General features: G+C 38.6%; 1 protein-coding gene across 1 annotated transcript in view; it reads left to right on the plus strand.

Annotated features, from left to right (window-relative positions):
- The window catches only part of abca4b (ATP-binding cassette, sub-family A (ABC1), member 4b), a 327,352-nt gene that overhangs the window by 228,692 nt on the left and 71,513 nt on the right, over positions 1–27,147 (plus strand). The window contains exons 29-34 of the mRNA XM_039735801.1: positions 104–279; positions 5,327–5,451; positions 6,872–6,970; positions 16,156–16,345; positions 17,309–17,403; positions 23,213–23,245. Of these exons, the coding sequence (XP_039591735.1) occupies positions 104–279; positions 5,327–5,451; positions 6,872–6,970; positions 16,156–16,345; positions 17,309–17,403; positions 23,213–23,245 (718 nt within the window). The remainder of the gene's footprint in view (positions 1–103; positions 280–5,326; positions 5,452–6,871; positions 6,971–16,155; positions 16,346–17,308; positions 17,404–23,212; positions 23,246–27,147) is intronic.

Genomic DNA, 27,147 nt, shown 5'->3' on the forward strand with positions numbered 1-27,147 from the left:
TGCTAAACTGTATAGTAATGTGTCAGATTTGTCTCTTGATGCATGAAAAAGATATAAAGAAAGAATTAACACAAAAATCTTAATTTGACAATGAAAACTTTAGAGGACAAAAATGAAAACATAAACCAAAGAGCTCCTGACTCGTCAGCTGTCGACAACGGTGGTGGAAAAGGCTCAAAGCAGATCAAAGGGACAACACTGGTCATCCAGCAGTTTGGTGCTCTTCTGATTAAAAGGTTCCATCATGCCATCCGCAGCCAGAAGGACTTTCTTGCACAGGTAAAATCTGTTCAACTGATTTACTGTTAAATGATTTGCAGTTACTGAAGCTCTAATTCTCAATGTATTAATGTTAGCCTGTAAAAGCTTTCTTTTAAAATGTATATTATTATTTTTTACAATATGTATATATTATTAATGTATATAGTTGGCAGAAGTCTTTTTCTGCAGGTCAGGGGCTTTTCATGATTACACAGGAAGTCACAAATAGGTCCATAACCAGTAACCTTGTGCTTAAATGTCCATATTTTGCATTAATGCTGCTGGGCTCGACTTAGTCCTACCAAAAGGTATTAAGGAACAGTTGCTCCAGATTCAGAATCAGCGATGTCCTGGTGGCTAATTCAATAGCTGTGTTGCATATTAAATGAGCACTATTGGCACAAGTGGTTCAAAAGCAGATACATATAATAAATCTGTCTAAAGAGATAAAAAGAGATTATAAATATTTGGGGTACCATGAAGGCTAACCCTTTACATTCAAATAAACCATGAGGTACAGCGCATTGAAAAAGAAAAAGAAATGCCATAGCAACGCAAGTCTGCAAGACAGACTGACTAAGATGGCATTGCTTCAAGTGATGATGGTTCTTGGCAGGAACAGGAAGTGACACCAGAGATGTCATGGTTGTTAATCTTAAGGTCTGCAGAGAAAAGACATTAGTTGACAGTGCCCTCTGGCTTTCTGGAGGAAGATTACAATTATCCAAGCCCTTAAACTGCCCCCTATGCATACGCATGTGGCACTATGTATATATAATAAACAAACCATCCAATCACAAAGTAATAGGGAATGACGTCCAAGTTAGCAGTCTACAATGAGTAGATGATCTACTGTTGTTCAATCACATCTGATGCAAAAGGCTGCAATACACACTGAAGCTTGGTTGGTGTGTCTTGGACCAAGTAAGTCCTTCTTCAGGGCTGTAAAAGACTTTGTATACCTGTTGGGTGTACAGCTGCATGTGGCCACCAGAAATATAGTAATGTACTATTTTCAACATGACATTTTATCATTTTGGAGTAATATAAGTAGTACACATGACCTTAATCAATGTGACTCCATGCTTTAATGCAAGGCCATACTTAATGTACATCTCAGCTTGAAAAAATTAAAATAAAAGTCAAAATACAGGGTAAATATGAATAAGTGAAAAGTGTACAATATTACTGAGTAGCTCACCTACCTGTGCAAGGACTAACAACAGAAATCTATCTATCTATCTATCTATCTATCTATCTATCTATCTATCTATCTATCTATCTATCTATCTATCTATCTATCTATCTATCTATCTATCTATCTATCTGTCTAATAGAGTGGAACACAATGGAATGCAGTTTGTATGTGCAAAGGGCAACCCATACTGCAATGTCTACCCATGAATCTGCCATCCTTACACCCTCAGTGCAGCTCCTTACTTATACTTGTTTTCTGTATGTTTCATGAATCAAAGGAAGATAACTCTTTGTGTTTCTCTGTGTCCAAGCTGCTGGTGACTTTTCTAGCAGTAACTGCAGCACACTCTTTGACAAAATCTATAACCTTAAGAGCAGTATTCAATTATAACATTGCCTTCATTCTTTACATTTTTAATGGAATCTCACAACCTTTCTACATTTACTGTATGAAATAATGGCAAGGAAACAGGAAGCACTAGAAAGCAGGAGGTGCAGCTGACATTAGTATTATGTACATAATGAAAAAGATCTAAGTGTAAGTGCTGACCTGCTTGCCCATTTTAACAGCAGGCTTTCATAACATTGTGTACACTGTTATATAATTTATACATTGTGTATTTTACCAAACGTAACTTATAAATTTGAAGATCATAGTGCTTCTCCTTATACTGTGTACTACCAATGAAGTACCGCCAGAAAAAAGGAATACCTTCATGAATCAATAGCTAGAACTGAGCTGGCAGCATAATGAGCTGCAATTTAGTGTCCTAGCCAGCAGGCCAAACAGTTTTTAAATGTTAATAGTAGATTTGATATGCATGGCAGTTTCTAAAATATACAGTGAAGCTTTATGCTCTAGTAATGTATTATATTCATAGTACACACAGTTAGGAGGAGGAAGACCTAATCAATCTAGTCGGCAACCATCATTTTGGAGAAGTCTTTTTTACTGTTGTTTTTTGTAACTTCTTCGGCGGAGTTCTGTTACTTCTAATGTCCTTCCTCCTCCTCCTTCTCCATCCACTATTTAAACTCTTAAGGGGTTCTGAGACATCCATTATTCTCAGCCCAACTTCCATTTAATTTCCTATTGCACTGGGTGGGAGGAGTGAGATTGACTAAATAATTAAAGTTTATAGTGAAAATAGGACAAGGAACAAACAATTTGTTACTGGGATGCACTGGGGTTTATGTATGGTGGTCCATGGCCGGCTTTTCATCCCGGCCAATACCCACAGGCCGCCAGATGGGGCTCTCCCTGCAGCATGGAGGTGCCCTGGATACTAGCACGGAATCATGAACAATGGTGTTTTCCTCTACAGCCCTGCTGGATACCACAGGGGCCAACAGAGGACACTGCAGGGAGGCCCAGAGAGTCGTTTGTGCCCTATAACCCGGAGGTGCGTCTTAGTCACAGTGACAGGAGAGATGATGTGCATCCGGGGTGAAGAAAAGGAATTTTTATCTGACCCGGAAGTGATAAGGAATCATGGACTGAAAGATGAGAAACACTTCCGAGTCAGGGACTATAAGACTCTATAGAACACCAGAACGTGGAGCTGAGCTGGGTGGAAGGGTGGCAACGCGTCTGGGAGTGTGGAGGATTGATGTATTGATTAGTTATTGTATTATTTAATGGATATTGTGGAGAGGAGGGTGTTTTGTGCACTGTGCATTATTAAGTCAATATTTGGACTTTTACCTCGAGTCTGGTGTCTTGGACAAGGGTTCAAGGGAGCGATAGCTCCCTCTATCTGTCACAGTATATATATATATATATATACATATATATATATATATATATATATATATATATATATATATATATAGTGACAACTCTACATGGGCGTGCCAGCCACCCAACCCGACACAGTCAGACGCAGGAGGCACCCTGATAAAAACATAAATGTTTTTTATTTTGTTTCTTCACTTGTGGGAAATGTCTTCCCTGTTCCCACAAGTACAAAACAGTCCAAAGCACTATCAGCACACAATACTTTACTTCTCTTTTCTTTTCTTTTCATTTCTTCTCCGCTCCTTCTTGGCAAGCTTTGGCCACCTTGCAACCGACTCTGGCTCACTGAGTACTGTCTGCTGGCTCCTTTTATATGTTACCCGGTGAAAGAATCGCCCATACGGGCTCAGGAGCAGCTGCAGCACCCCCTGGCGGCAGCACCGGATCCCAACAAGGCTGTAGGCAACTCCATCTCCCATGAAGCCCTGTAGGAGTCCAAGGCACCGCTCCAACCCATGAGGGCTGCAATCTAGCATCTTTTCTGCCCATGCTTGCTCCCCTGGTTCTCTCAGTGAAGAAACATCCTTACCGGGAAGGACCCTGGCTGTCTGTGAATATATATATATTGTGGCAGATAGGGGGCGCTATCGTTCCCTTGAACCCCTGTCCACGACTCCAAACACCAGGTAAAAGTCCAAGATTCAACTTTATTAAATTGCCACAGTGCACAAAACACCCTCTCCTCCACTATACTCATTAAACAATCACCAATAACAATAAAACACAATCCTCCACTCCCAGATGCGTTGCCACCCTTCCACCCAGCTCAGCTTGCCATCTGGGAGCTCCCACAGTCCTTTTATATATCCTGACCCGGAAGTGTTCCCAGTCCATGTGATCTGAATCACTTCCGGGTCAGGTAAAAAGTCATTTTCTTCACCCCGGAAGCACGTCATTCCCCTTGTCCATGTGTGCTTCCGGGGCATAGGGAAAATATCCGTTGTTCCACCCTGCAGCATCCCCTAGTGGCCCCCATGGTATCCAGCAGGGCTGCGTATAAAAACTACAATGTCCATGATGCCCTGCTGGTCTCCTGGGGACCTCCATACTGCAAGGAGGGCTCCACCTGGTGGCTTGGGGGTATTGGCTGGGATAAACGGCCGGCCATCCATCACAATATATATACATAAAATATATATATATATATATATATATATATATATATATATATATATATATATATTATATATATATATAATATTGTAAGGGATAACCAAGAAAAATTGAAGGATGGGGGAAGGCAGCCTGTGTAGGGCACTGCTTCCCCCAGAATGCTAGATGGCAGCTCCCCCAAATTCCCACAGTGCATCACGGGACTTGGACCTCTTTATCTCAGCCCTGTTGGGTACCAGGGGGGCCACCAGGTAGTGCTGTAAAAATGGAGGAGTCATATGGCATGGGGTTTCTGCATAGCCTGGAAGTGCTTGCAGAACATGTGGGAGGAAGAGCAGAAGCACTTCCGGGTTGGCCAATATAAAAGGACTTGCCAGCCTCACAGGGAGGTGCCAGTGTTGGGAGGAGGTGGATGAAGATTGCCGAGAGAGAAATGGAGGCAGAGAAAGAAGAAGAAGGAAAGTGTTTTGTGTTAGAATGTGCATTTGGTGCTTTGTGTACTGTGCTCTGTGTAGAGCAAAAAAAAAATGCTTCCCCACGTGAATAAACATGTCCTGTGTGGCAAACTCGTGTCTCTTCCTGTCTATGTCAAGATGGGGTGGCTGTATGCACTTCTGGGGTCCACAAAATGCTGAATATGTGTATATTTTTATATAAATATGTATTTGTACATGTGTGCATAGATAGACTGTATATATTTATATTTTCTTTAATTTAGCCTATACCAATAAAACTTAGTTCATATATTTCATATTTATCCTTACATTTTCAGCAAATTAGTTCATAAATGTCAAACCCATTCTGTTTGCCTGTTTGGCATAGCAAAAGAAAAACAGATAGATATGTGCATGTGTATGTATATGAAAATATTTTAGGATCTATAAAAGAGATTATGACTCTGTCTTACTTAAAAAATAACATATGCATGCAATCATTCATTTTTTTTTTCCAAAACAGATTGTTTTGCCTGCAACTTTTGTGCTCCTGGCATTGGTCTTTACTGTTATCATTCCACCTTTTGGAGAATATCCCAGTCTAGTTCTTCATCCCTGGATGTATGGCCAGCAGTTTACATTCTTCAGGTTAGGTGCAGTGTATAAACTGTCATTAAAATAATTTTGAAATGATTTTAAGCTGTTTTTCTATATTTTTGCTTTAAATGTACTCATTGGAGTTCAGGTTTAAACCTCAAAAGATTACAAAGATGTATAACTTCTCGTCTCAAATAAAATATATAAACAATAATGATAGAGTGATATCTGAATAACAAGTAAAATTACTGCAACATAATAAAAGTCTCTAATGAAAGTGAAATATAAAACACAAAACCAAAATATTAAAAGCATGAAAATAATTAATTGTATTAATTGAATTTGGCTGTCCCTTCTTAGTAGCCACAGTAGTTGGTGTTCCAGTGTCTTGGGCTCACATGCCAAGCCCGTCACTGTGTCGAGTTTACACATTCTTCTCATGTTCATGTGATGTAATGTATGTCGGGATATTTTGGAGTCACCCCAGTCCAAACCCAAGCTACTTAGCGACTTTAATTACAACCAATATGAGAATGTGTGTGTGTTTGTGTGTGGGCATCCATACAGGGTTGTTTCTTGCTTTGTACCCAATTCTACTGAGAATCTCTCACAGCTGAGCTTTTGACACCTCAGATTTAGATTACTGAGGGCATGATGAAAATAAATAAATAAATAAAATCCTCCTTAGAGTAGACTGGGGAAATACAGTATAAAGCAAATAAGAGATCTACTTATATGGTATGAGTTTTATAAAGATTAGATGTGCAGTAAGGTGTGAAAATAGGAGTTTAGTACACTAAAAAGAAAAGCCGAGCAGCCACTGTGGTCTTTAATATGTGATTGATGATGCACTTCATTTCCACATATTGTCTGTTATGATTATCTCATTGTCCATAGCTAAGACAATAATCTGTCTTGGATTACAGAAGCCATTTAGATTTGACAGTTGGCCATGTTCCTTTGTCAGGTCTCCTAAATGCCCTTTGTCATCCTGCTCACTTCAGGCTCCTCTCATTAATCTGCCTGGAACATTTGCTTGTGTGTTTCCACCATATGTCAGTTAGTTCCCTGTTCATGTGGCTACTTTATATGAATTGACTATTCTATTGTATGCTATTTAATATTAATTTTCTTTTAACTTTCATTGTAACTTTACAAAATTATGTACAAAAGCCTAAACAGAAAAATTGTATCCACTTTGGTTAACTTCCAGAAATATGGCATTCTACTTGTTATACAGTTAATATTATGTTGCTTTAATACAATTAACCCTTTTACATATCATTGTGAAAGTAATTTAATCAAAAATGTTATTTTATGATTCCCTCTCATTGCTAATTACAATAGTCTGTTTTAAAAATGTTACCTGTATAATTTTAGTGTTTCGTATGGCTCTTTTAATTGACGTCACCCCTTTGTATCTTAGTTGACTTCTGATACATAAAATCTGCACATTTAACTTATTTCACAGCAATGAGCAGCCGGGAAGTGGAGCAATGGAGCAATTTTCTGATGTGCTGTTGAACAGGCCAGGATTTGGAACTCGCTGTATGAGTGATGAGCCAATAGAGTAAGTATTGTGGAACAAAAGCTGTAAAACTGAAAGCACTGGCACAACGAGGGGACATGGAGGGCCATTTGAGAGTGCCATTAGATTACTCTTAGGTTACTCTTTGAAAGACATTTTTATGTTTATTTGTTCATTTTTCAAATTCACTTGTTGTTATTTCTTATCTGGGCTTACCTATCAGGGGAAGAGAGATAAAAGCTTTAAGAGAAAAATGTATGCTAGGTGAAGTAGTGAGTGTTTGTGGTTGAATTTTGGTGGACATCAGAAACGAAAACTGTTAGTCATGCACAGGTTTATCTCTCTCTCTCTCTATATTGTGACATGTGAGTCCCTGTCTTGCACCCCAAAATATGAGGCTGAGTCTCAGTACTTTAGCAATACTAGCTTTATTCAGCTTGAAACAGGAACAGCATGGTTATTTATTGTAGCGGGATCTACCGCTCTCCTATACACAGACATAGCAGTCAGGCAGGGTTGTGGGTAGGTTAATGGCCAAGTAATACTGTTCCCTGCAGTTATAATATTCCTGGCATCATCCATTGACGGCAGGTGCTCATAGTGCAAATGAAGTCTTTTTGGATTTGTTTTCGTGGTGAGCTGCTACAGCGGTGGGAGCCTGCAGACGCCCAGACGACCAATATACTGTCTTCCATAGACGTGGCGATCGCACTTTGGGATGCTCTTCGGTATGTTGTCCCATTGGGGGGATTCCCAAAAGAGTTTAGAAACCTTACAATATATATTTATTTAATTCTAACGGTAGTCTCTCACTACTAGGGCTAGAACTTTGATTTCAGTCTTGTTTGAAAGCTTATGATCTGATATGTTCTGGAAATTTAAAAAAAATTCAGGTAGTGGAAAATAAGCTATGCTCATGAGTTTATTACTGCAAAGTAATTCTGGGTTTATTAAGGCCAATGATGTGATGAAGAACACAATAGGAAGAAGAAGAAGAAGAGCAGCACCATCTGTTGAATGTCAAGTGTGGGATACAAAATGCAGGAATGACAGAGACATGGAAATGCATGCTGACAGTCGTGTGGGGAGGTTACTGTTTACTGTTTACTTCCTCCAATAATAAGACAAGATTCTGAACCACATTGACAAGTAAGAAGTAAACCTGAATACAAGCCAACTGAGTCGCAGACAAATTCCAGCATACAGAATGCAAGAACGCCCCGAAACAGAAATGTACGGCGACGATCAAGAAACTTCCAACCATACAAAAGCACTGTTTTTACATCCTTACTTTGAGGTTTCTTTGAAAACCACTACATACCTACTTAGAAAAGAGGTGTCAACAGCTACTTATTTTTATGTTCAATTTTATTTGCATTTTATTTTAGGACCATGGGCTTGCATGTTACACTAAATATTTAATAGTTTCTTATTATTTTGTAGCTTGAATTACTCCTTTTGTTATGCTCAGTGATTTTGTTTTGTACCAAATTAATGTCCTAGGTGTTATTTTGGGTTCAGGGTCTGTTTTTTTAAGCAACCCATTCAGTTCATAACCCAAAACACTACAGACCATTACAGTTTTAGTATAGTTTAAAAAAGTACAAATAAAATTCAACAAAACATGCAAATACGTATACATTATGCACATAGAAATATACAAATGTACATAAACTGGATTCAAAAAGTATTCAGAACCCTTCACTTTCTGCACACTTTTTTTGTGTTTGTTATAGAACAGAACCGACAAAGAAAAAGGTTTGGGGCACATCCATAACCCAGTATAAAGTAAAATGAAAGAAACGTCTTTCCATTTCCCCAATCATGGTGTCCAAGTCTGGGTAGAACACTTTGACTTGAAAAGTCTCCTTGTTGTCTGGTTCTACATGCTGTCCAAGTGTGGAAGTAACGATGGAATCTTGAAATTTTGTAGCCATCTGTTTTGACCGCTTTCGGGTGTGAAATGTTGTTGAAATGTGACTCTTTTCACACGTATTAAGTATTTCTGACCATAGGTCTTCAAAAAAAGCCTCACTGCGATAATTTGTCAGTGTTTCTTTTAGTGCGTCAATGAGTTCAACAGCCTTAGAGTGGTCAACAGATTTAGATTGGAGCATCTCAGACAAAATATTAGAGTCACTCAACACACTCAACAAAGAGCACAAGACATCCAACAAAACTGACATCAATTTGAGCCAATATGCCTTTTGCTTCAATGGCTCTTTGAGGATTGTTCTCATCCGAGAGCTCTTCAAGCACTTGCAAAATAGCAGGCAATCTATCCATGACATTGCGACATGCTAATGGCACTCTCAAATGGCCCTCCATGTCCCCTCGTTGTGCCAGTGCTTTCAGTATAAAGTAAAATGAAAGAACTGGTTGAACTTTTTACAACAATGATAGACACGTCTTTTAAGACGCAAATCCAACAGAGAACTGACAAAATATGGCCAAACTTCCAGTCACATGGGTCCCAGGCAGGAAGGGGCGGGACCAAGAGGGTGGGCAATTGTAGTGATGTCAGTGGTGGAATGGCTGCCTGTCTTCTGTTCTGCAGAGGAAGGAAGAAAGAAGGCATTAGAAGACAGTGACAACCCCTGGTTTGGTGGATAACTACAATCATCAGAGCCCTTAAGCTGCCTCCCAAATGCAGACACATAACATGTTGAAGATTTAACTTTAAATTGATTAATTTTGCCATTTTTGAAGCATAGCCTAATTATAGCAAAATTGGTGCAGTTGACCACAAACTTGGAGTGCCCCAGCAAAGGAACTGAATACTTACTGTATATGAATGAGAGATTTCAGGTTTTGATTTTTAATCAATTTGCAAACCTTTCTATAAGCATGTTCTCACTTTGTTATTAAGGGTAGATTGATGGTCACAAATGGCAAATGTATTCATTTCAAATTAAATCTACAACACAATAAAGTGCACAGAAAGTAAAAGTGTCTGAATACTTTCTGAATCCACTGTATATATAAGGCTTTTTTAAAGATAAATTAAGCTTTTAGTGCTCCTAAATATTAATAATCTTTATCGTATTATCTTGTTTTTAAATTAAAATCATGAATCAAGTGAATGTCATTATATAGAAAACAGAAGTAAACAACAAAGTTGCTCATGATGTCATTTATTTCCTGCTCTGTAGCTCTTTCATTTGCTCATTATGAGCTGATGCTTTTTCTTTCCTCACTTGCAGCATCCTATTTTCACCACAAGATGGATGTAATGGATCATTTGCATGGTTCAGATGCTTTTGCTGTAGCTTTTTCAATTGACGTTTGCTCACCTTTCTGTAAAACTACTTTATCAAAACAATCAGTTAATCGGTTCACTGCACTATAGATTTTATTCATTAATTTTAATATATATGCAGACCAAATAGTAAGTCAAATTAGTACAAAAACTAAATAAAAAACAAAATAAGTGGTAACTTTAGCAAGTGCTCCTTGCAAATTCAATTTTCTCTTTTCCATTATGAAAATCTAGAATATGAAGATCTGTCCATCTCTGGTTGCATAAGCAAAGTGCTAAATCCTTAGACAAACCTTTGATTTGTACCAGTCAGCCTCTAACCCATTCACACTTATAGGTGAAAGAATGAGAGTGGGGGCACACGTGATGGAAGTGAGGACCCTTCTCAGAGTTTCTGGGCTTACTGTCTGTGGAACAGTGTGGAGTTTAACAATATGAGAGTACTTCAGAGTAGAACTACTGTTTCGGTGGATTGACAGGTAGTAGTAGAAGAAGTGATGTCTGTAAATAGAATGGTATTCTGCTTACCTCTCTTCAGGGTGTACCAGACATGTCCAACAGGGGCAGACTCAGGATATGATTAGGGCAGGGGTCCTCAATCCCAGTCCTGGAGAGCCGAAGTGGCAGCAGGTTTTTGTTCTGACCTGGTTGCTTAATTAGAAAGCAATTCTTGCCAATAAAGCACTAACAAGCTATGAAATTAAATTCACTCTGCTATGTCAGGTCATTCTCATATCCTAGATTTTCTTTCCCTTTCTATCATGCAAATGATTTGAAGGCTAAAATGTAATTCTCAGTCCTTCACTTTTTTCTCTTCATTTTTCTTCCAAGTATTTAATTAAACCCAATAATGCAGATAAATACACACAGGTGTAAATGTAAATAAGCTAAATGGAAAAAATGCTGCTCTCTCTTGTCATTTGCATGTTATTGATAATAAGGAGCAATTAAAATAGCTGTTTAAGACAAAATTAAGCAATAAGGGCTCAAAATCACTAAAGTGAAGCAGAAGTGTTACTTTAGCAATAAGTGCTTTTTATTAAGCAACTGGGTTGGAGCAAAAACCTGCAGCCACTGCGGCTCTCCAGGACTGTGATTGAGGACCCCTGGATTCGGGGATTACATTAAAGGGCTGACCTGAGAGCATTTGAGAAATCCCCAGCAGAAGCTGAAAAATATTGATGAGAATATGATGGCTTGGTTTGTCCAGATTTACCTGCTGTCACAAAGACACGGAACAAGAAAAGTAGCCAGAAAGTGACGTGAATTCTGATTTTGTTCCAGATGGAATGGTGGCACAGTTCTTAATGCTGGTGCCTGCACTTTCCAAAATAAAGGTGTCAAAGTGATTTGTCAGAGCTATGCATAGGAAGAACCATTTTTGGTTAACAAATGAACTGTCCACATGAAGGTTTCAGAAAGAAGCTTTCTTTCTTTAAGAATATAGATGAGAACAGATTTGTGAAACACTAATGGGTTCCTGATTTTAATAACCCTTGCTGCATACAATAACACATTCTAAGTTCAGGTTTTCTTGTTCAGTTTGCGTCCTACTTGTACGGATTTCAGCAAGTGGTCAGGAAAAAAGTTTATGAGAAAAAAGATGATAAATCAAAGCACAGTGTCAAAGAAAGAAACAACACCAGTAACACTAAAAACTTAAAATCTAAGTTAATCCCAAAAATTCTCAAAATGAAGTACTTAATTCGCACATAATGTATCTAATCGCAGAAAATGTAAGGCTGTGCAAAGTGACCTTTATGTGGTTATGCTGATTATGTCACTGTCGCACAACTCTGGTGCATTGTGGGAAGTATACCCTTGACAACAGGAAATGCGTGAACCTCAATATAGCATCACCTGAAAGAAAGACAAAATGGTGCCAGAAAAGAAAAATTCTAAACTTCAAAACAAAGACTGAAAAAAGGGTCATAAAAACCTCCGGAAAGTATGTATGAATTATTTTTATATTTAAGAATTTAAATGCAAACAGGAATTATAAACACTGCTATGTAGCCTACTATACATTAAAGATTTCTGTTTTGTCTTCATACTAGAAACCTACTGTATTTGAACGTCAAAGAACTATTTTCATATGGAAGGAACTCTTCACAAAATTTAACGGTTCTTTGTCATGCAATTGTTATATGAAGAACCACACAGCCCAGTTCAAGTGCCATTAAAGAACCAGTATTTTTAAGAGTGTACGTTAATTTTCTTGCCCAGTCACTAAACAGTGTGGTGCTTGCACACTGATCTTGAGTCACTCAGTGTTTTTTACATGCATACACATAAAAGGATTATGGGAATAACCTGATTAAGGAAGAAACCTCGTTTCTTAATAATCCACCTTTACACGAGCAAGCAATTTTCTGGAGTTCTCCTTTGGCAAAACACACCAACGTCATTAAACTGGGTAAGAAAAAAGTTAGAACTGAAGAAATTTGAGAAATGAGAGGTGACCATTCAGTCCATCAAGCTACTTTGTTCAGCAAATAGCTAAGCCGTCCCAGTAAGAGTTGAGCTGTCCCAATAACTAAGCTGTTTAAACCATCATCCTCTTCCACTATGAATCGGAAAATAAGCATGACGTCTGTGATCATTTTCTTGTGTGTTATAGATACGGTTAGTCAATTAGATGTTTCATTTATAGGTTTTTGTTACCGACTTGCTGGCTCTTTTCTGCTTGGCTGTGTGATTGAGCCCTGCAAAGGACGTGGTACATGTCTTTCTTTCCTAACACCCAGCGTTGCTGCAATAACAATAACGGTATTTTTACTTCAGTGAGATAAGTATTGCTTTAGGTTACTCGTTACTTTAAAAAGTAATCAGACTTCTTAACGCACATTACTTTTAACACACTGCTGTACGGCTCCTGAGATTGTGTTGCTAAGCTTAGCACTGTACATTCAGGTCATCAACATAAATTTAGTGAATTCTGAAATATTAAAACCAACTACTTTAGCCAGAAAATTAGCCAGGAATTTCCCGAACACGTGCCTTTGGAAATGTATTTCCTTTCTACTCATGACAGCTGAAAGTGTGTGTGGAGTAAATACATGTGCAGGCAACAGACATGCGTAGACTACCAAATCCTGAACAGTAACCTGGTTAGGACTTCACATGGCCACATGGTCAGGTTATTTGTGGAGAAATCTACATCTGTTAATCAGGTTTCTCAGAGACCAATATCACAATGTCTATAATCGGAATAAGGGTGGCATTTTAGAAGTCCAGTTTCTGTTAATAATCAGGGTATTGAAGCGCATAGAAATGTGCTAATTATGTCTTTTTTCCATTCCAGACACTGAGGTTTCCACTCACCTCATGCAGGGTTGTGATACAGGGGATAACAGGTTTTTAATTTTAGCAGATGTGCTAAATTTCTAAAATTCTGTTTTCACTTTTTCATTCTGGGGTATTTAGTGTTGCTTGATTTTGAGAAAAAAAATTATTTAAATTACTTTAGTGCAAGGCTGCAACCAAACAAAATGTGAAAAAAGTGAGGGGGTCTGCTTATTTTCTCAATCCACTGTATAACACATAACAATCTCAAGCCCGCTTATTCCAATGTAGCCTTTCAGTGGAGCAAAATCAAAATATACTGACACTTTCCTGAGCCTCAAGTGTGGTTGTAATGCTGTGCACCTCAAGACACTAATTGACACTGAAGATTTCAATACCTCATGATGATGCTAATGCTTAGAAAGGATAACTTCTCATTTCTCTAGTGTATCAATGGCCATCGTAACACCTTGGGATCACTTCCTAATTCTGTGACATCCACAGACGTTTTGGTAAGCAGTGGCTCGAAAGGGGAGAAGGGGCACTTTACAGAACAGAGTTTATTACATTTTATTTCTGGACACAAATTAGTTCCCAATTTAATTTCTATGTTTTTACTTTTATTGGAAATTTGTGCATTACTTTGCATCTATTATGGAAAAAATAAAAATATAAGTCCCAAGATTATTGATTATGTCAGATTATCAAGGACAACATATTTTAAGAAGACGAAAGAGCAAATGAAAGAATTTCTGTTTAGTTATATGGACAATAACAGCAAGAGTTCAGCATCTTAGTACATCAAATCAAAGATTTTTGTCCTTCAAAAAATGACAATTTTGGATCTGACATTGAAGAAGCCACCAGAACAAATCATCTGGTACCATATATGACCATTATTTTTTGTGCATTAGACTTTCAACAACAAATTATTACAGTACGATCTAAAACCCTGAAGTACAATCTAAAATTATTTTATATACTGTATGTATTAAGACATTTTAGTAACAAAAACAAAAGAATACAAACAATATAGTGTTATAGTAAAAATTATTATTTAGATTCTGTCTCTTGCTGCCTGCATACTTGTACTGGAAGAAATGGGTTAATATAAAGAAAAGAGAACCAATTATAAAAATAATGACAACAGTCAAACTAAAGTGCATTATACAAAACGAATCAAACTGTCCAGAAATGCTTAACTTAGGGCATCATACAAATGGTATCTTTTGAGTTTAGGCATACACCGATGTCATTTATGTATTACCAGTAATGGCGCACTGCACGATAACGTGCAGTGAATACACTTGACTTGAGCACTCCTAGTATTCAGACTCTTTCTCTGTAAGTTTAGCATTAGTTTGCTCAGAGGTTGATATGCTTGCTGCTTCTTGAGCAGCTCTTCTTTTCTCCACCCTAGCGGCCCGCTTCTTCTCTTCTTTCGTCAGCATCTTTTTGTGTTAAAACTAATTAAGTCAGTGATTGAGTTGTAATTACTTCATATGTTTTCTTTAATTTTCCACTTAAGCTGGCACTTAAGTCTTCAATCTGCCTCAAGAATGATTTAAGATATAAAGAGATAGGGGAAGTGTCGGAGAAGGTGGTAGGGATGAGAACAGTGCCCATACTCATGCGCCGCACAGCCACCCTGCTGGCTGCTGCCGACAGTTAATTCTACAATAAAATAAAATGGAGATAAAAAGAGGAATAACCTTGGAGGTCAATCATCACCCAAGCGGACAGTGTACCAAATTGCAGCTCAATAAGTGAAACGGTTTGCGAGCTACAGGTGATTTTAAATAAAATCCTGGACAGACAAACGGACAGCCACGGTAGTGTATTATATTTAAAGATACAGGGTTTCCTCGGGTTACGACACAGTTCCGTTCCTACAACAGTGATGTAACCCGAATTTTGGTGTAAGTCGAAACACACTCTAGGGGGGCGCGTGGCTCCGTCAAGGGGGGCGCGTTTGACCTCGGGGAACATGCTTTTTTATTTTTATTTTAAATTTTTTTTCAATTTAGAATGCACTTTAAATCTTTTCTGTTACATGTAATAAAGCTATTCTTTGTTGTAAATTGGTCCATATTTCTTTCTTTTTTTATTCTCTTATACGTTAATAAGGATACAGTGTTATGCAGAGGTGTACTTATAACAATTTTATAGACAAATGATACTATTTATAGTTGCGCAGGGGGCGCAAGATGTTTTCTTCTTCCTAGGTGGGGGCATGACAGAAAATAATTGAGAAGCACTGCTCTAGCCTAAGTCACTTACCTCTCTTAACACATTTGCAAAATCATAATCTAGAACATAAATACACAAAATCTAAGCGTGAGAAAAAAGAAAAGGACATAAATATACTGTACTGTACACTGTACTGTAGTAACAGAAAAAATGAGTGTAAAACAATTCTTACCTTTATTCCTTCTCATGTCTCAATTTTTTTAAGTTTTTATGGAAGTGAGTGTTGTAAACTCGAAACGTTGTAACCCGAGGACCCCCTGTATTAAAATAAGTTTGTTAAGCCTTCTCATACACTATTTTGTTCATTTTTGATTTTATAAACCTAATATGTACATTTAGTATGACACCTTATTTGTTGTCTATTGTGTAGTTGCTTGAACAGTCAAGGGGTATTACCTGGTATTTAAGTGTAATTTTACTTCTACTTCTTTAGAAACTATACCTGCAGCAGCATTGCGAGTAGCTGGGAAAGTCCAAATCTTCCTCCATCTGTTATCAGCATCCTTCAGAGTCAAAACTGGACTTCAGCTAATCCCTCACCTTCTTGCCAATGCAGCACAATGAAGAAATTAAAAATGCTCCCAGAATGCACTCCAGGAGCTGGGGGAGTGCCACCATCCCAGGTACATTTTAATGACACAAGATGGATCTGTCGGGATATTTATTATCATGCTTATTTTCCCATTGTTTTTTTTATTTATGCCATTTTGTGACATAGATGCTGTCGTTTTGTGATTCTCGATGTGTCGCATTATCGTAATATGACATCATGTCGTTATCTGGTTGAATAATTACGTTAATCTACAGTATATTACTTTGTGGTGGCCATGACCTAGCATCTGATTTTTATAACTGAACAGTATGTCATCTTTTTTATGTTCTTAATTTTGCTACCTAAAATGTTTGAAACATCCACTGTTTTGAAAGCTTTCATTGTGAACTTTAAAAACAAGCAAATGGTATCTGACAGAATATGCAGTACAGCTTGTGGTCCAGGCTTTTGTTTTGATTCTGTTTTTTATTGAAAAAAGAAAGAGAGAGGTTGGGAGCAGGCACTGATAGCGAGTTGCTGCACCCGCCACACGGCTAACCACCTGGTGACACCTCAGCACCACACTGAAACAGTGTGAGGTTTTTTTCGTGGCCGCAGTCCCAATGCGGTCACCAAGCCCCCTAGTTTTGCCAGTAAGTTGGAGTACCTGCTTGCAGGGCTGGATGCCAATTAATGTCATAACTAGGATGAAGCAATTACAGGTTAATGGCCCTAGCCTCAGAGATAGCACTCTTCCCTAAAAAAAGAAGCACTTTAATTTTGTGAGGCTATTTTCTTTCTTTATATTGTTTGTCTTTCCTTATATATATTTGTTCTATCTCTGCTACTCACATTCTAGGTGTTTTTAACCAGGTTGGTATCAGCATGTACCATTTTCTTCCATTGGTTTTTCTGCTTCTGTTAAAGTTCTATTTATTCAAATATACTAATTTCTTCTGCAAATAATGCTTACTGTCATGCAGTAATAACTATAAAGAAGTACTGTACATCATATTGATCAGGTATATTCTTGGTTAATCTACTTGTTTTCCAGAGAATGCAGCCTACCACTGATGTTGTACTTAATCTGACAAACAGAAATATTTCTGACTACCTTGTGAAAACGTATCCAACGTTGATTAAGACCAGGTACTCTTTATTCACCTAACAGTAAAATGAAGAAAATAAATGTTTTTAAGATTAAAGTGAATACTGCATTACTATAAGTTAAAATTTCTATAATTTATTATTATTTAGATTATAGACTCTAACAAATTATCCGTGGGTTCATTGACCAGGCAACCACAGACCAGTGGTGTATTATCAGATGTTTTTATTGATGTATTTTTTGTGTATTGTAGGGTTTTGACATGTAAAGATTCTAATCCTGATGTTTTTTGCACTTGGAATTAAAGTGACAAAGCTGAAAAATGTTAACATGTTATTTTGGTTTATTTATGTTATGCCTTGTATGTCATGCTGATGGTGTCACGGAAGTGACAATATAAATATTGCATTGATCATTTGATACATTATCCCTTAGTGCACGCATGTCGAACTCCACTCCTGTAGGGCCGCAGTGACTGCAGATTTTCATTCTAACCATCTTCTTCATTAGTGACCAGTTTTTGCTGCTTTTTGCCTTAGTTTTAATTAATTTGACTCGGGCCCCTTAGTTGTTCCGTTTTACTTAATTACCGGGCAAGCAATAATGAGATCATCACACAATATCTGAAAATAAAGAAAGGTCAAGATCTCGGTAAGGTTGATCTCTCAGGTCACTAAAACATTTTGAAAAATCAACAGCTTTGGAAATGTCTGCTGTGGCAGAATGAGAGCAGCAACAAGCCATGGAATTAAATGACGGGTTTAATAAACATCAAGAATCGGCCTCTTATTGAGAAATTGGTTGGAGTTTGAAATCCCAGTTTAGCTGGTCATCTGTTGGTTCGTTTAACATCTCATTTCTATTTGGCTGTCATTTAATGAAGAAAAAAATAAAATCAGTGGACTGAATCCTTAAAAACAAGGCTATTAAAATGAAGGGAAAAGAACTTAATTAGCAGTGAAAACTGGTCACTGATTAGGAAAAGGGTTAGAATGAAAACCTGCAGCCACTGCGGCCCCCCAGGCCCGGAGTTTGACACCCCTGCCACAGCGGATAAAACAGCTTTGAAAATATCTCTTAGCATTACGTAGCTTGTCTTTCAGTTAGGTACCAAGCAGTAAGATTGTATATTTTTGTTTTGGCTTCATTCTGACTTTCGAGTTATTCCTTTGTCCTTTGGTTCCTAGTTGCCTGATTTGTTATATCTCATGGTTTGGACTCATTGTTTTCCCAGATCATGTCTCAAGTATCATGTATCATCTCCTGATGCTCGGAATAATTTCCAGGCACTCCAGAATGTCCTCAACATACTGCGGTATCATGAGTGACTCTGAGATGATACATTTTATTACAGAGCTTACTCGAGGGGTGTGAAGCTATTAAGGAACAACATAATAAGTCTGCTACAATAGTACTACATTTTAACAAATGAAGTAGCAACCTGTAAGTGAACATGACAAGCTAATAATCAATCTGTTAACACTTGTATTCATAAACCTCAAATTCTGCACCTGGAGTGATTTTCTGGGGTTTTAAAAAATTCAGAGATTTTATAAATAAGTATGAGGAGATTTTTTGATCTGCAACCCCAAGCTTACTCATCTGATTGTGCTAAAATAGCCTTGTTGTGTCCCTTCTAACAGACAAGCAACTTGAATGGGCCACTGCTCTTTATGCAAAAAAACTGAAGGTATTTGCATGCATTTTTCAAAAACTAGACAGAACTTGTACTGCACACAATAAATGATTACCGTATATACTCGTGTATAACTGAAAAATCGATCATAAAATCAGACCCCGACTTATACACCCGTTTAAAAATGCAACACTTACATTTTTTTTTACATCTTTTTGCTTCCTCCAATCTCACACCAGTTTCTCAGACGCATCGAATTTTGTTGCACCAGCACAGTTACCAATTTCTTTCACTACTTCAATGACATTTAATTTAAAACCAGCTTGATATTTTCTTCTGATCGAATGCTCCATCATAGATAAGGGATGCTCTTACGATAGAGATGTATTAGGGTGTGAGTTACAAAAAACACAAATCAGTGCAAACGTTGCTTCAGAATAGTTCAGGTATTACCGTGTGGTCACATATGAACAATACAGGTAGTCCCCAGGTTACGGACACCCAACCTACGACAAACGAACAGGGCCGCAGCTGCGTCGCATGCGCCTCAGTAACTGCCGCTCCGTCATCTTCAGCCTGGGAACGCTGCAAGCGGTGACTAGACAGAGGTTGGAGGGGAGCGATTTCGCTGCTCGTGCAGTGTAGCATCCCTCGGGCGGCTCCTGGTGACAAGCGGTTTCGCTGCCCGCCCACCACACACGGCTGCCCGTTCATTCTCGGTCGGCGGCTGGTAATGCTGCAAGCGGTGACCCAGTTGTGGCTGAACGCAGGCCATTGAGGGTGAACAGGGCAGTCGGGGGTAGCATTGTAGTGTGCCTTGGATGGCTGCGTGTTGAATGGAGGCGGTGGTGCGGCGGACACTGCAGGCAGCATACTGTAGTGGAGGTGACTGTGAGGTGGGCTGGTGATGAACCGCCCCTCGCCGCCCCCATTCATTCTCAATAGCAAGCCTGCTTGTACTGTTACACACATAGCAGGAAGTTGTCTCTTGTCAGTACAGGGTGGTCCAGATCTAATTATGCAGATACAGATCATCTGGATGACTTTGATTTATGCAGGGACGATTCCAGTTCGGCGCCAAGATGATTCTTCATGTCGTCAGTTTGCACACTTCTCGAAGGTCTGGGATTTTTCGGGTGATTTTCTATGTAATAAACTGAATAAGTTATAGCGTAATGAAAATTGCATGATTAGATCTGGATCACCCTATACATCAGACGTTTTGATGTCTGGTGCCTTCCTGCTGTGATAACGTGTACAGTGCTGTGCAGAAGAGCTCATCTTCACCTTTTGTCTTCACCCTTCAACAATGTCTCTGAAACACAAATCTGATGCAAGTGCTGGTGATACAGTAAAGAAGAGAAAAATCATCACCATTGAAAATAACGTAGAAATAATAAAATGGTCAGAGAGAGGTGAAACTTCATTCATTGGCAGAGCACTGGTTTACAGTCAGTCAGCAATAGCATTTATTAAAATAATGTACCTGTTCTGACTTACATACAAATTCAACTTAAGTACAAACCTACAGTCCCTATCTCGTACGTAACCCGGGGACTGCTTGTACATAGAAACAAAAAGGCAGTATGCTCCATGGTTACTCTCTCAAGTGGGCGTTAGCAGATCATAAAATCTTGGACCAATAGCATGAGTTTTCCACATTCGACTTATACGACTGACATTGTAAAATACCAGAAATTATATGGTAAAATCAAGTCCCGATTTATCCGCGGGAGAACTTATCCATGAGTATATACAGTATGGTAAATCTTCAAAAAACCTATTGAATATTTTATTGTTACTTTCAAGACATTTGTTGCAGATTCTGGCTAAGGAGATGCTGCTTTAGTTAGTTTATTTAGGAGTGGCTTACCTAATGAAATCAAGGGTGAACAGACAAAGTATGACCTACAAAAAACGAGATCTAGCCCAAGATTTGTGAGGAAAGGAATCAAGAATATAAAATGGTAACATTTTTCTCTTTCATCTGTCAAAACCCAAGGATTACTAAAACACATATAAGAATGACTAACACAAGTAAACTAAAAATGTGCTACTTAAAGCTGCTAAAATGATATCCATTCACTTTCTCTAAAATGGATAAAGTCAGAGACCACCCTGGCAGCATTGGACACAAGACAGGAGCCAAACATAAAAGAGACGCCAGTCCATCATGAAGCGTACACCCACATTCATTCACATCATGCCACCTTTGAGATGAAAGTTAAAATAACGAGCAGCTTTTAAGGTACGTGGTGTGGCGTGCCTGACAGAAACTCACAGACACACTAAGAGAACTTGAAAATGCCAGCTGAAGAGTGATCAGGTCACAAATTCAGTTCAGGCCCCTGGAGCTATAAGGCAGCAGTATTAACTTTAGTGTCTTAACATAATAACACAATGATCTAAAGACAGACATTTCCAAATAAGTGTGACTTCATGTAAATAAGTCCTGATTAAATACGTTTTGTAATCAACCATTTTTGGGATACCCTGTGCTGTATGACAAGTATGCAGGGCCATCTAAGACAAATCTAATTTAATGTAATTAAATCAAACATCTTTTTGGTGGCAGTGAGGCTGCTGGTGTTTTTGCACAAGAACCAAACATGGGGACAGAATTAGCTTAGCTGTTAGCTGAGTGAAACAAGTGGCAGCATACTTAGCAAACAAACGGTCCATGCGTTGAGAATGCAGCTGGCACTGGACTCCTGAGGTTTTGAAGCACTTAGCTGCAAGTTGACAGCAGACATGACCTGTCAAAGTAAAGTGGGATTTGTGTGATATAAGCATTGTGTTAAAGTTTAGGTCTGGTAAGTAAGACCAATGAGAACTGAAAATGCTTGGCTTGTTCACTTTAGCTCTGGTTTCAAAAGTTATTTAAATTCTCAGATGGCTTAGTGCAATCACGAAACCACTCTCTGGGATAAATTGTTGCATCAGATGATCTGAGTCGAGATCTCATTTAGATTCAGTTCAATTCAGTTTATTATTTTCACTGAGTGTAGGCACTGTAGAAATGTGAAATGCAAGTGTAAATTTTAAAACTTACTAAATGCAGAATTAGTACTCAGAAAGACACAGATTTGTTTACATTTACAGAAAACAAGTATAATCTGAATAACATAAATGGAAACTAACAGCATCTGTCCATTAATTCAACTATGGTATCTTTAAATGCTATCTCTAAATGCAATCCTCTGGCATTAAAAATTGTTCCCCAGTTTGTGGCTTCACCAAACTCCACAAACCCAACATGAAAGATTAAATGGTAAATAGTAACCATCATAATAATGTGAGTTACAAAGAGAGTGACACAAGTATAGCTCAAAATTAAAACTACTCACATCTAGCTGCCCACTCAGGGCCAGGATTCCTTACTATTTACTGGGGGCAGTTAGTCTGTTTCCCCTGTTTTCTTCACTCCTCTCCACACAGCTCTCCTCATCCTTATTCTCCAATTCCTCCTCCTCTCACTTCTTAGCTCTGTTAGCTCTGGCAGAATACAGTCAATTTAGAAGCCTTTCACTATCAGGTTTTTCAGCTAGAATCTCTTATAATTTAAGCAAAGTGGATGGCCTTCCAATATAATGATACCAATATGTCCCACTATCCTCCTACTTTGTCCATGCACCCCATGACCTGAGATTCTGTTAAAAGACCTAACACACTGGACTGAACCCGGTGTTTCTCATTTTTCCACTAGTTATCTTACTAAAATAAGATAAATCCCTGATGTTGCTTGTTAGCTTAGAAAGCATAGTGTGGTCTCCTTGGGTGCCCTCAATATGTCACATTGTGCAGTGACTTGAAAGTTCCAACATGTAAAACACAGAGCCACTAAAAGTAGATGGCACCCGTATCGGGCCAGATACTGGGATCTTCCATGTCATCTGGGTGGTTGTCACCTTGCCCTTTCACCTTTGATTACCCTTCCCTGTGCTCATTCTTCCTTTTTTCATAGTCAGGTTTTTCCTTTTTCAAGTTCACAATCTTGCCATTCTGCTCAATTCCTGGTCAATATTCAGGAGGAATACTGGAACATTTTCACAATTCTAATTTAAATTTTCTGCTCATCCAAGGAATGACATTTTAGAATTCAAATTTTTGAATTTCAATGTGACACTTGTCCTATAAGTAAATGTTTATTGTTTCTATATTGAAAAAAGTATTTTTTTTGTTGAACATGGCTAACATCTTTGTTTTGTTTGCAGCTTAAAGAGCAAATATTGGGTCAATGAACAAAGGTAATCTTTGCCTTTTTGTCTCTTATTAAACATTGAATACATTCAGTAACACAATGTGACAGAGCTGTTGTTTTATGTTTGTTTTCAACTGTTGAATGTTTTATAGCATTTGATGCACATTTTCTTTGAGTATTTAGCCATTTTGTTGCTTTTGCAGCTATTGGCTTAATAAAGTCAGCTGGTCATGGACTGTAAACCTTTATAGAGTTTTAAATATGTCAAGTAAATTAAGTAACCAGTATAGCAGAAAATTTGAATATGTAAGTTATTAAGAATTTATTAATTAAAAGACAGTAACAGGGAAAATATGCCCACTGGTTTATATCCATCAGTCTTTCTATCCATCTCTCCATCAATTCAGCCACCTTCCATTAATTTTACAACCCACTCAGTTCATTTTGGAGTTAATGCAATTTTTTTCAAAACTGTTTATCCAACAAAAAGGTTAAAACATTTTCATATCATTGCTTAGGCTAAATTTGCATAATTATGGGCAACTGTAAAAAAGTATCTGAAATGGCCACTTGAAGACAATTCTTCACTAATGAGACAAACTGTATTCTGCATTTATTCATCAATGAAACTGGCATTTACAAAAGTTCCATAGCCCAATGAGCTGAATTAAAAAATGATACTATATTAAGTATGTCTGACTGACCATGTGATAGCATGAAAAGAAATAAGAAGAGATGCATATCTGCTCGAACTAGAATGTACAGTATAGTCCTAGTAGATTGAACAGGAGGCTAGTGCAATGGAAGGATGTGGGTTTGGAGGGGAGTTAATACGAGTGAATATTTTGCCCCCCAATTCACTAGACGAAGGCATCCCAGGGCTTCAGTAATCATTTGGATACCTACAGGGTATGCTGGGAGCTTGAGTCTTGGAGTACCGCCCTGTTGGGTTCTCTGGGGGTATATGAAGGTGCGGGTCAGCCCCATTCTACCGCATCCTTCTGAGGAGCCTCTTAAACCCTCTACCACCGATAACGTACCCAAAGGAAGAGCCAGTGGGTGAGAACACAACACACAAAGCAAGGGGTTGGTGCAAAAGTGCTCCAGTGCTTTTATTAAGAACAATCAAAAACAGTGCTCAAAACTCTTCAATAAATAAATAATCCTTTAAAACAGTGACTGTCCATGAGTTAAAAATCCAGATTAAAACAAGATAAACATCAACATCTTTTATATTCTGTCAGACAAGCTCAGCACCTCTCAAATTGCCTGCTCAGCCAGTGGAGGCACAAGCAGCTGTGGTCCTTACTAGCTGACTCCTATGTTGGCCTTCAATCAGCACTGGTCAGAACGCTTGGGGTCAGTTGTCCTCCCATCTTCCTTCTTGTACCCCTGATGTACCTTGGATCCCTAGGGTAGGGTGCCACCTCAATCGTCCCCAGTCCTCAACAATTAACCAGTGGAGATGATCCAACCCTAGAGTGCTGATCCTTCGTTCCCTTGTGGGACTACAACTGCACTATCTTGCGCCCACACTGCCTGACTTGTCCTGCTGTTCTCATGTCTCTGTCTCTTTTTTTTCCTCCCCTCTGCCTCATTTAGGCTCCTCTTATACTAATGCACCTCACGGAGCACAGATGCGAATGTACTACTCTCCCCAAGGAATTAGTGAGGCACCTGCCTAAGGAGCTCACTCACATGTGTCTTCACGATCAGGCAGGCACCCCCAGTCATACTCTGAGTGAAGCACGCCATTGCCTGATTAGAGCCTGCACTCTTGTGGGTACACAATTATTTAATTGAAATCAGCACAGTGCCACAGACCACTTACCACAGGGTGCTGCAGGGGTTTAAAATCCCAGCTTCATGGCACTTCCTCCTGACCCAGAAGTCATTCCAATGGACTGTGTCCTATCACCGGAAGTACTCCTAGGTCTGAGATAAAAGGAGCCACTCCATCTCACCTCCAGGAGTCAGGAGGCAGTGGGTGACACTCATCAGGGGCCTCATGTATAAACAGTGCGTACGCACAGAAACGTTGCGTAAGAACTCTTCCACATTCAAATCGCAATGTATAAAACCTACACTTGGCGTAAATCCACGCACTTTTCCACGGTACCTCATGCCTTGTCGTACGCAATTTCTTCGCTCGGTTTTGCAGACTGGTGGCACCCAGCGTCAAAGCAGTGCTACTGTTCCTGTGTGGTTACACCTTATTTTCCTGACGCGCTTTATAAATACACCGAAACTAACCGCATATTGTTTATTAGTGTAATGCATCTGATTGTAATTAACTTGTAACAATATAACGGTAGAGGGAACAGCCATAGTATTCTAAATACCATAACTGCTTTAGCGTTGTTACTCTCACTTCTTCTTCTTCTTCTTCTTCTTTCAGCTCCTCTTGTTAGGAGTTGCCACAGCGGATCATCTTTTTCAATATTTCTCTCACTGCACCACTCAGAGTATTTATATCACTGTATCTGAGTGTGAATCACAGCAGCAGCTGATCGGAAAGGGAATTATCGGTATACAGCTTCAAGGACACGCTGTCTCAGCCACTGCAAAATGTTTTAAAGCCTTTCCTGTACGGACCTCGCGGTTCAGAAACAGAAACGATATCATTTATAAGGTGAAATTCAGCAAAATATGTTTATTAAATTATACAGATAAAACTTTAACTTCATTTAAATAATCTATATTCTTCACTGGGAGTGTCATTAAGGATAGAATAATTAAACATGTACTACGAAGATATTTCAATGTTCTTTAAACGTTTTGAAGAATCCGCTCTAAGCTTACAGATGGCTTAACGTCTATTACAGAGCTGATTGTATGGCGATCGGTTACTTGGGGAAAGAAAAGCACTGACTGCAGTGACGGCTACGCCAATATATATTGAATATAAAACAGAAAGAGAAAATAACAACACAGCTAAAAACACAGCGACAAATTTGGCAAAAGTTAAATGCTTGTGTCATGAGCACGAGGCGGCTATGCAGCCATCCACTGTGCATAAGCTACCTTACTGGCGGGCGGGAAGGAGCCACCGATTCTTCCTCTGCCCAGTGCCACCACAAGCCTAGAGCCGCCCCTGATTGTACTGCTGCAATAAATTATTTCATTGAAGTGAAACACATGTTTAATAACGTGCTTTAACTCCTATCATCATGAAAATGATATCACGTATACATCTCAGTATTTTAGTTATTCAGAGAACTGTAATATCACGAATGTAATGGATTCTGTGTCCAGTTGGAGGAAGAGAGCCGGTTTAAAAGCAAGTAGTGATTCACACACACAGAGCACATAGAAGATCAAATACAAAACAAAGCATTTAACGTGCTACTTTAATTACGATGTGATTTGAGAAACTGGTTAATTAAACGATTTTAAGATGAAATTTATGATGTTCTACTTTAATGACAAAATAAACTACTTGATTAAAGTGGAAATGTCGAGATTGAAGTTGACATTTGTGCTTTTTCCTCACTGTGTGCCTTTTTCTCTGTACCCTAATAAGCTTTCATATGACACTCAGACAGTGGGCTTACAACTCGGCTTTTCACGGCGACTTTGATATGTGACTTCTTTTTTATTTCCGGCACTGTGCGATTTGTGAATGTGAGCTTTCAAGTTTCTCCAACACGCTATGTCACTCGATCAACTTCCTTTTGTTGATTATACCACGGTTTATTTGAACAAATAGTATGTTTTTCATTTGCCTCCACTTGGTATTCGCTGAAATTCTTATATTTTCCCCCGTGCTTTTCCCATTGTCTTTTCACAGAAGGCTGCGCTTAAGGGCGATTTATATTGATTTGCATATTCAAATAGGCGTAATTCTGGGAGGATTTGGGGCGTTACATAATGCGCGTGCAGCGCGTTAGTTTTCACGCTGATCGGGATTTATGTAGCAGAAGAACGTGGAAGTTGGAGTACGCACAG

Source organism: Polypterus senegalus, chromosome 14, assembly GCF_016835505.1.
Source record: "Polypterus senegalus isolate Bchr_013 chromosome 14, ASM1683550v1, whole genome shotgun sequence".
Taxonomy (NCBI): Eukaryota; Metazoa; Chordata; class Cladistia; order Polypteriformes; family Polypteridae; genus Polypterus; species Polypterus senegalus.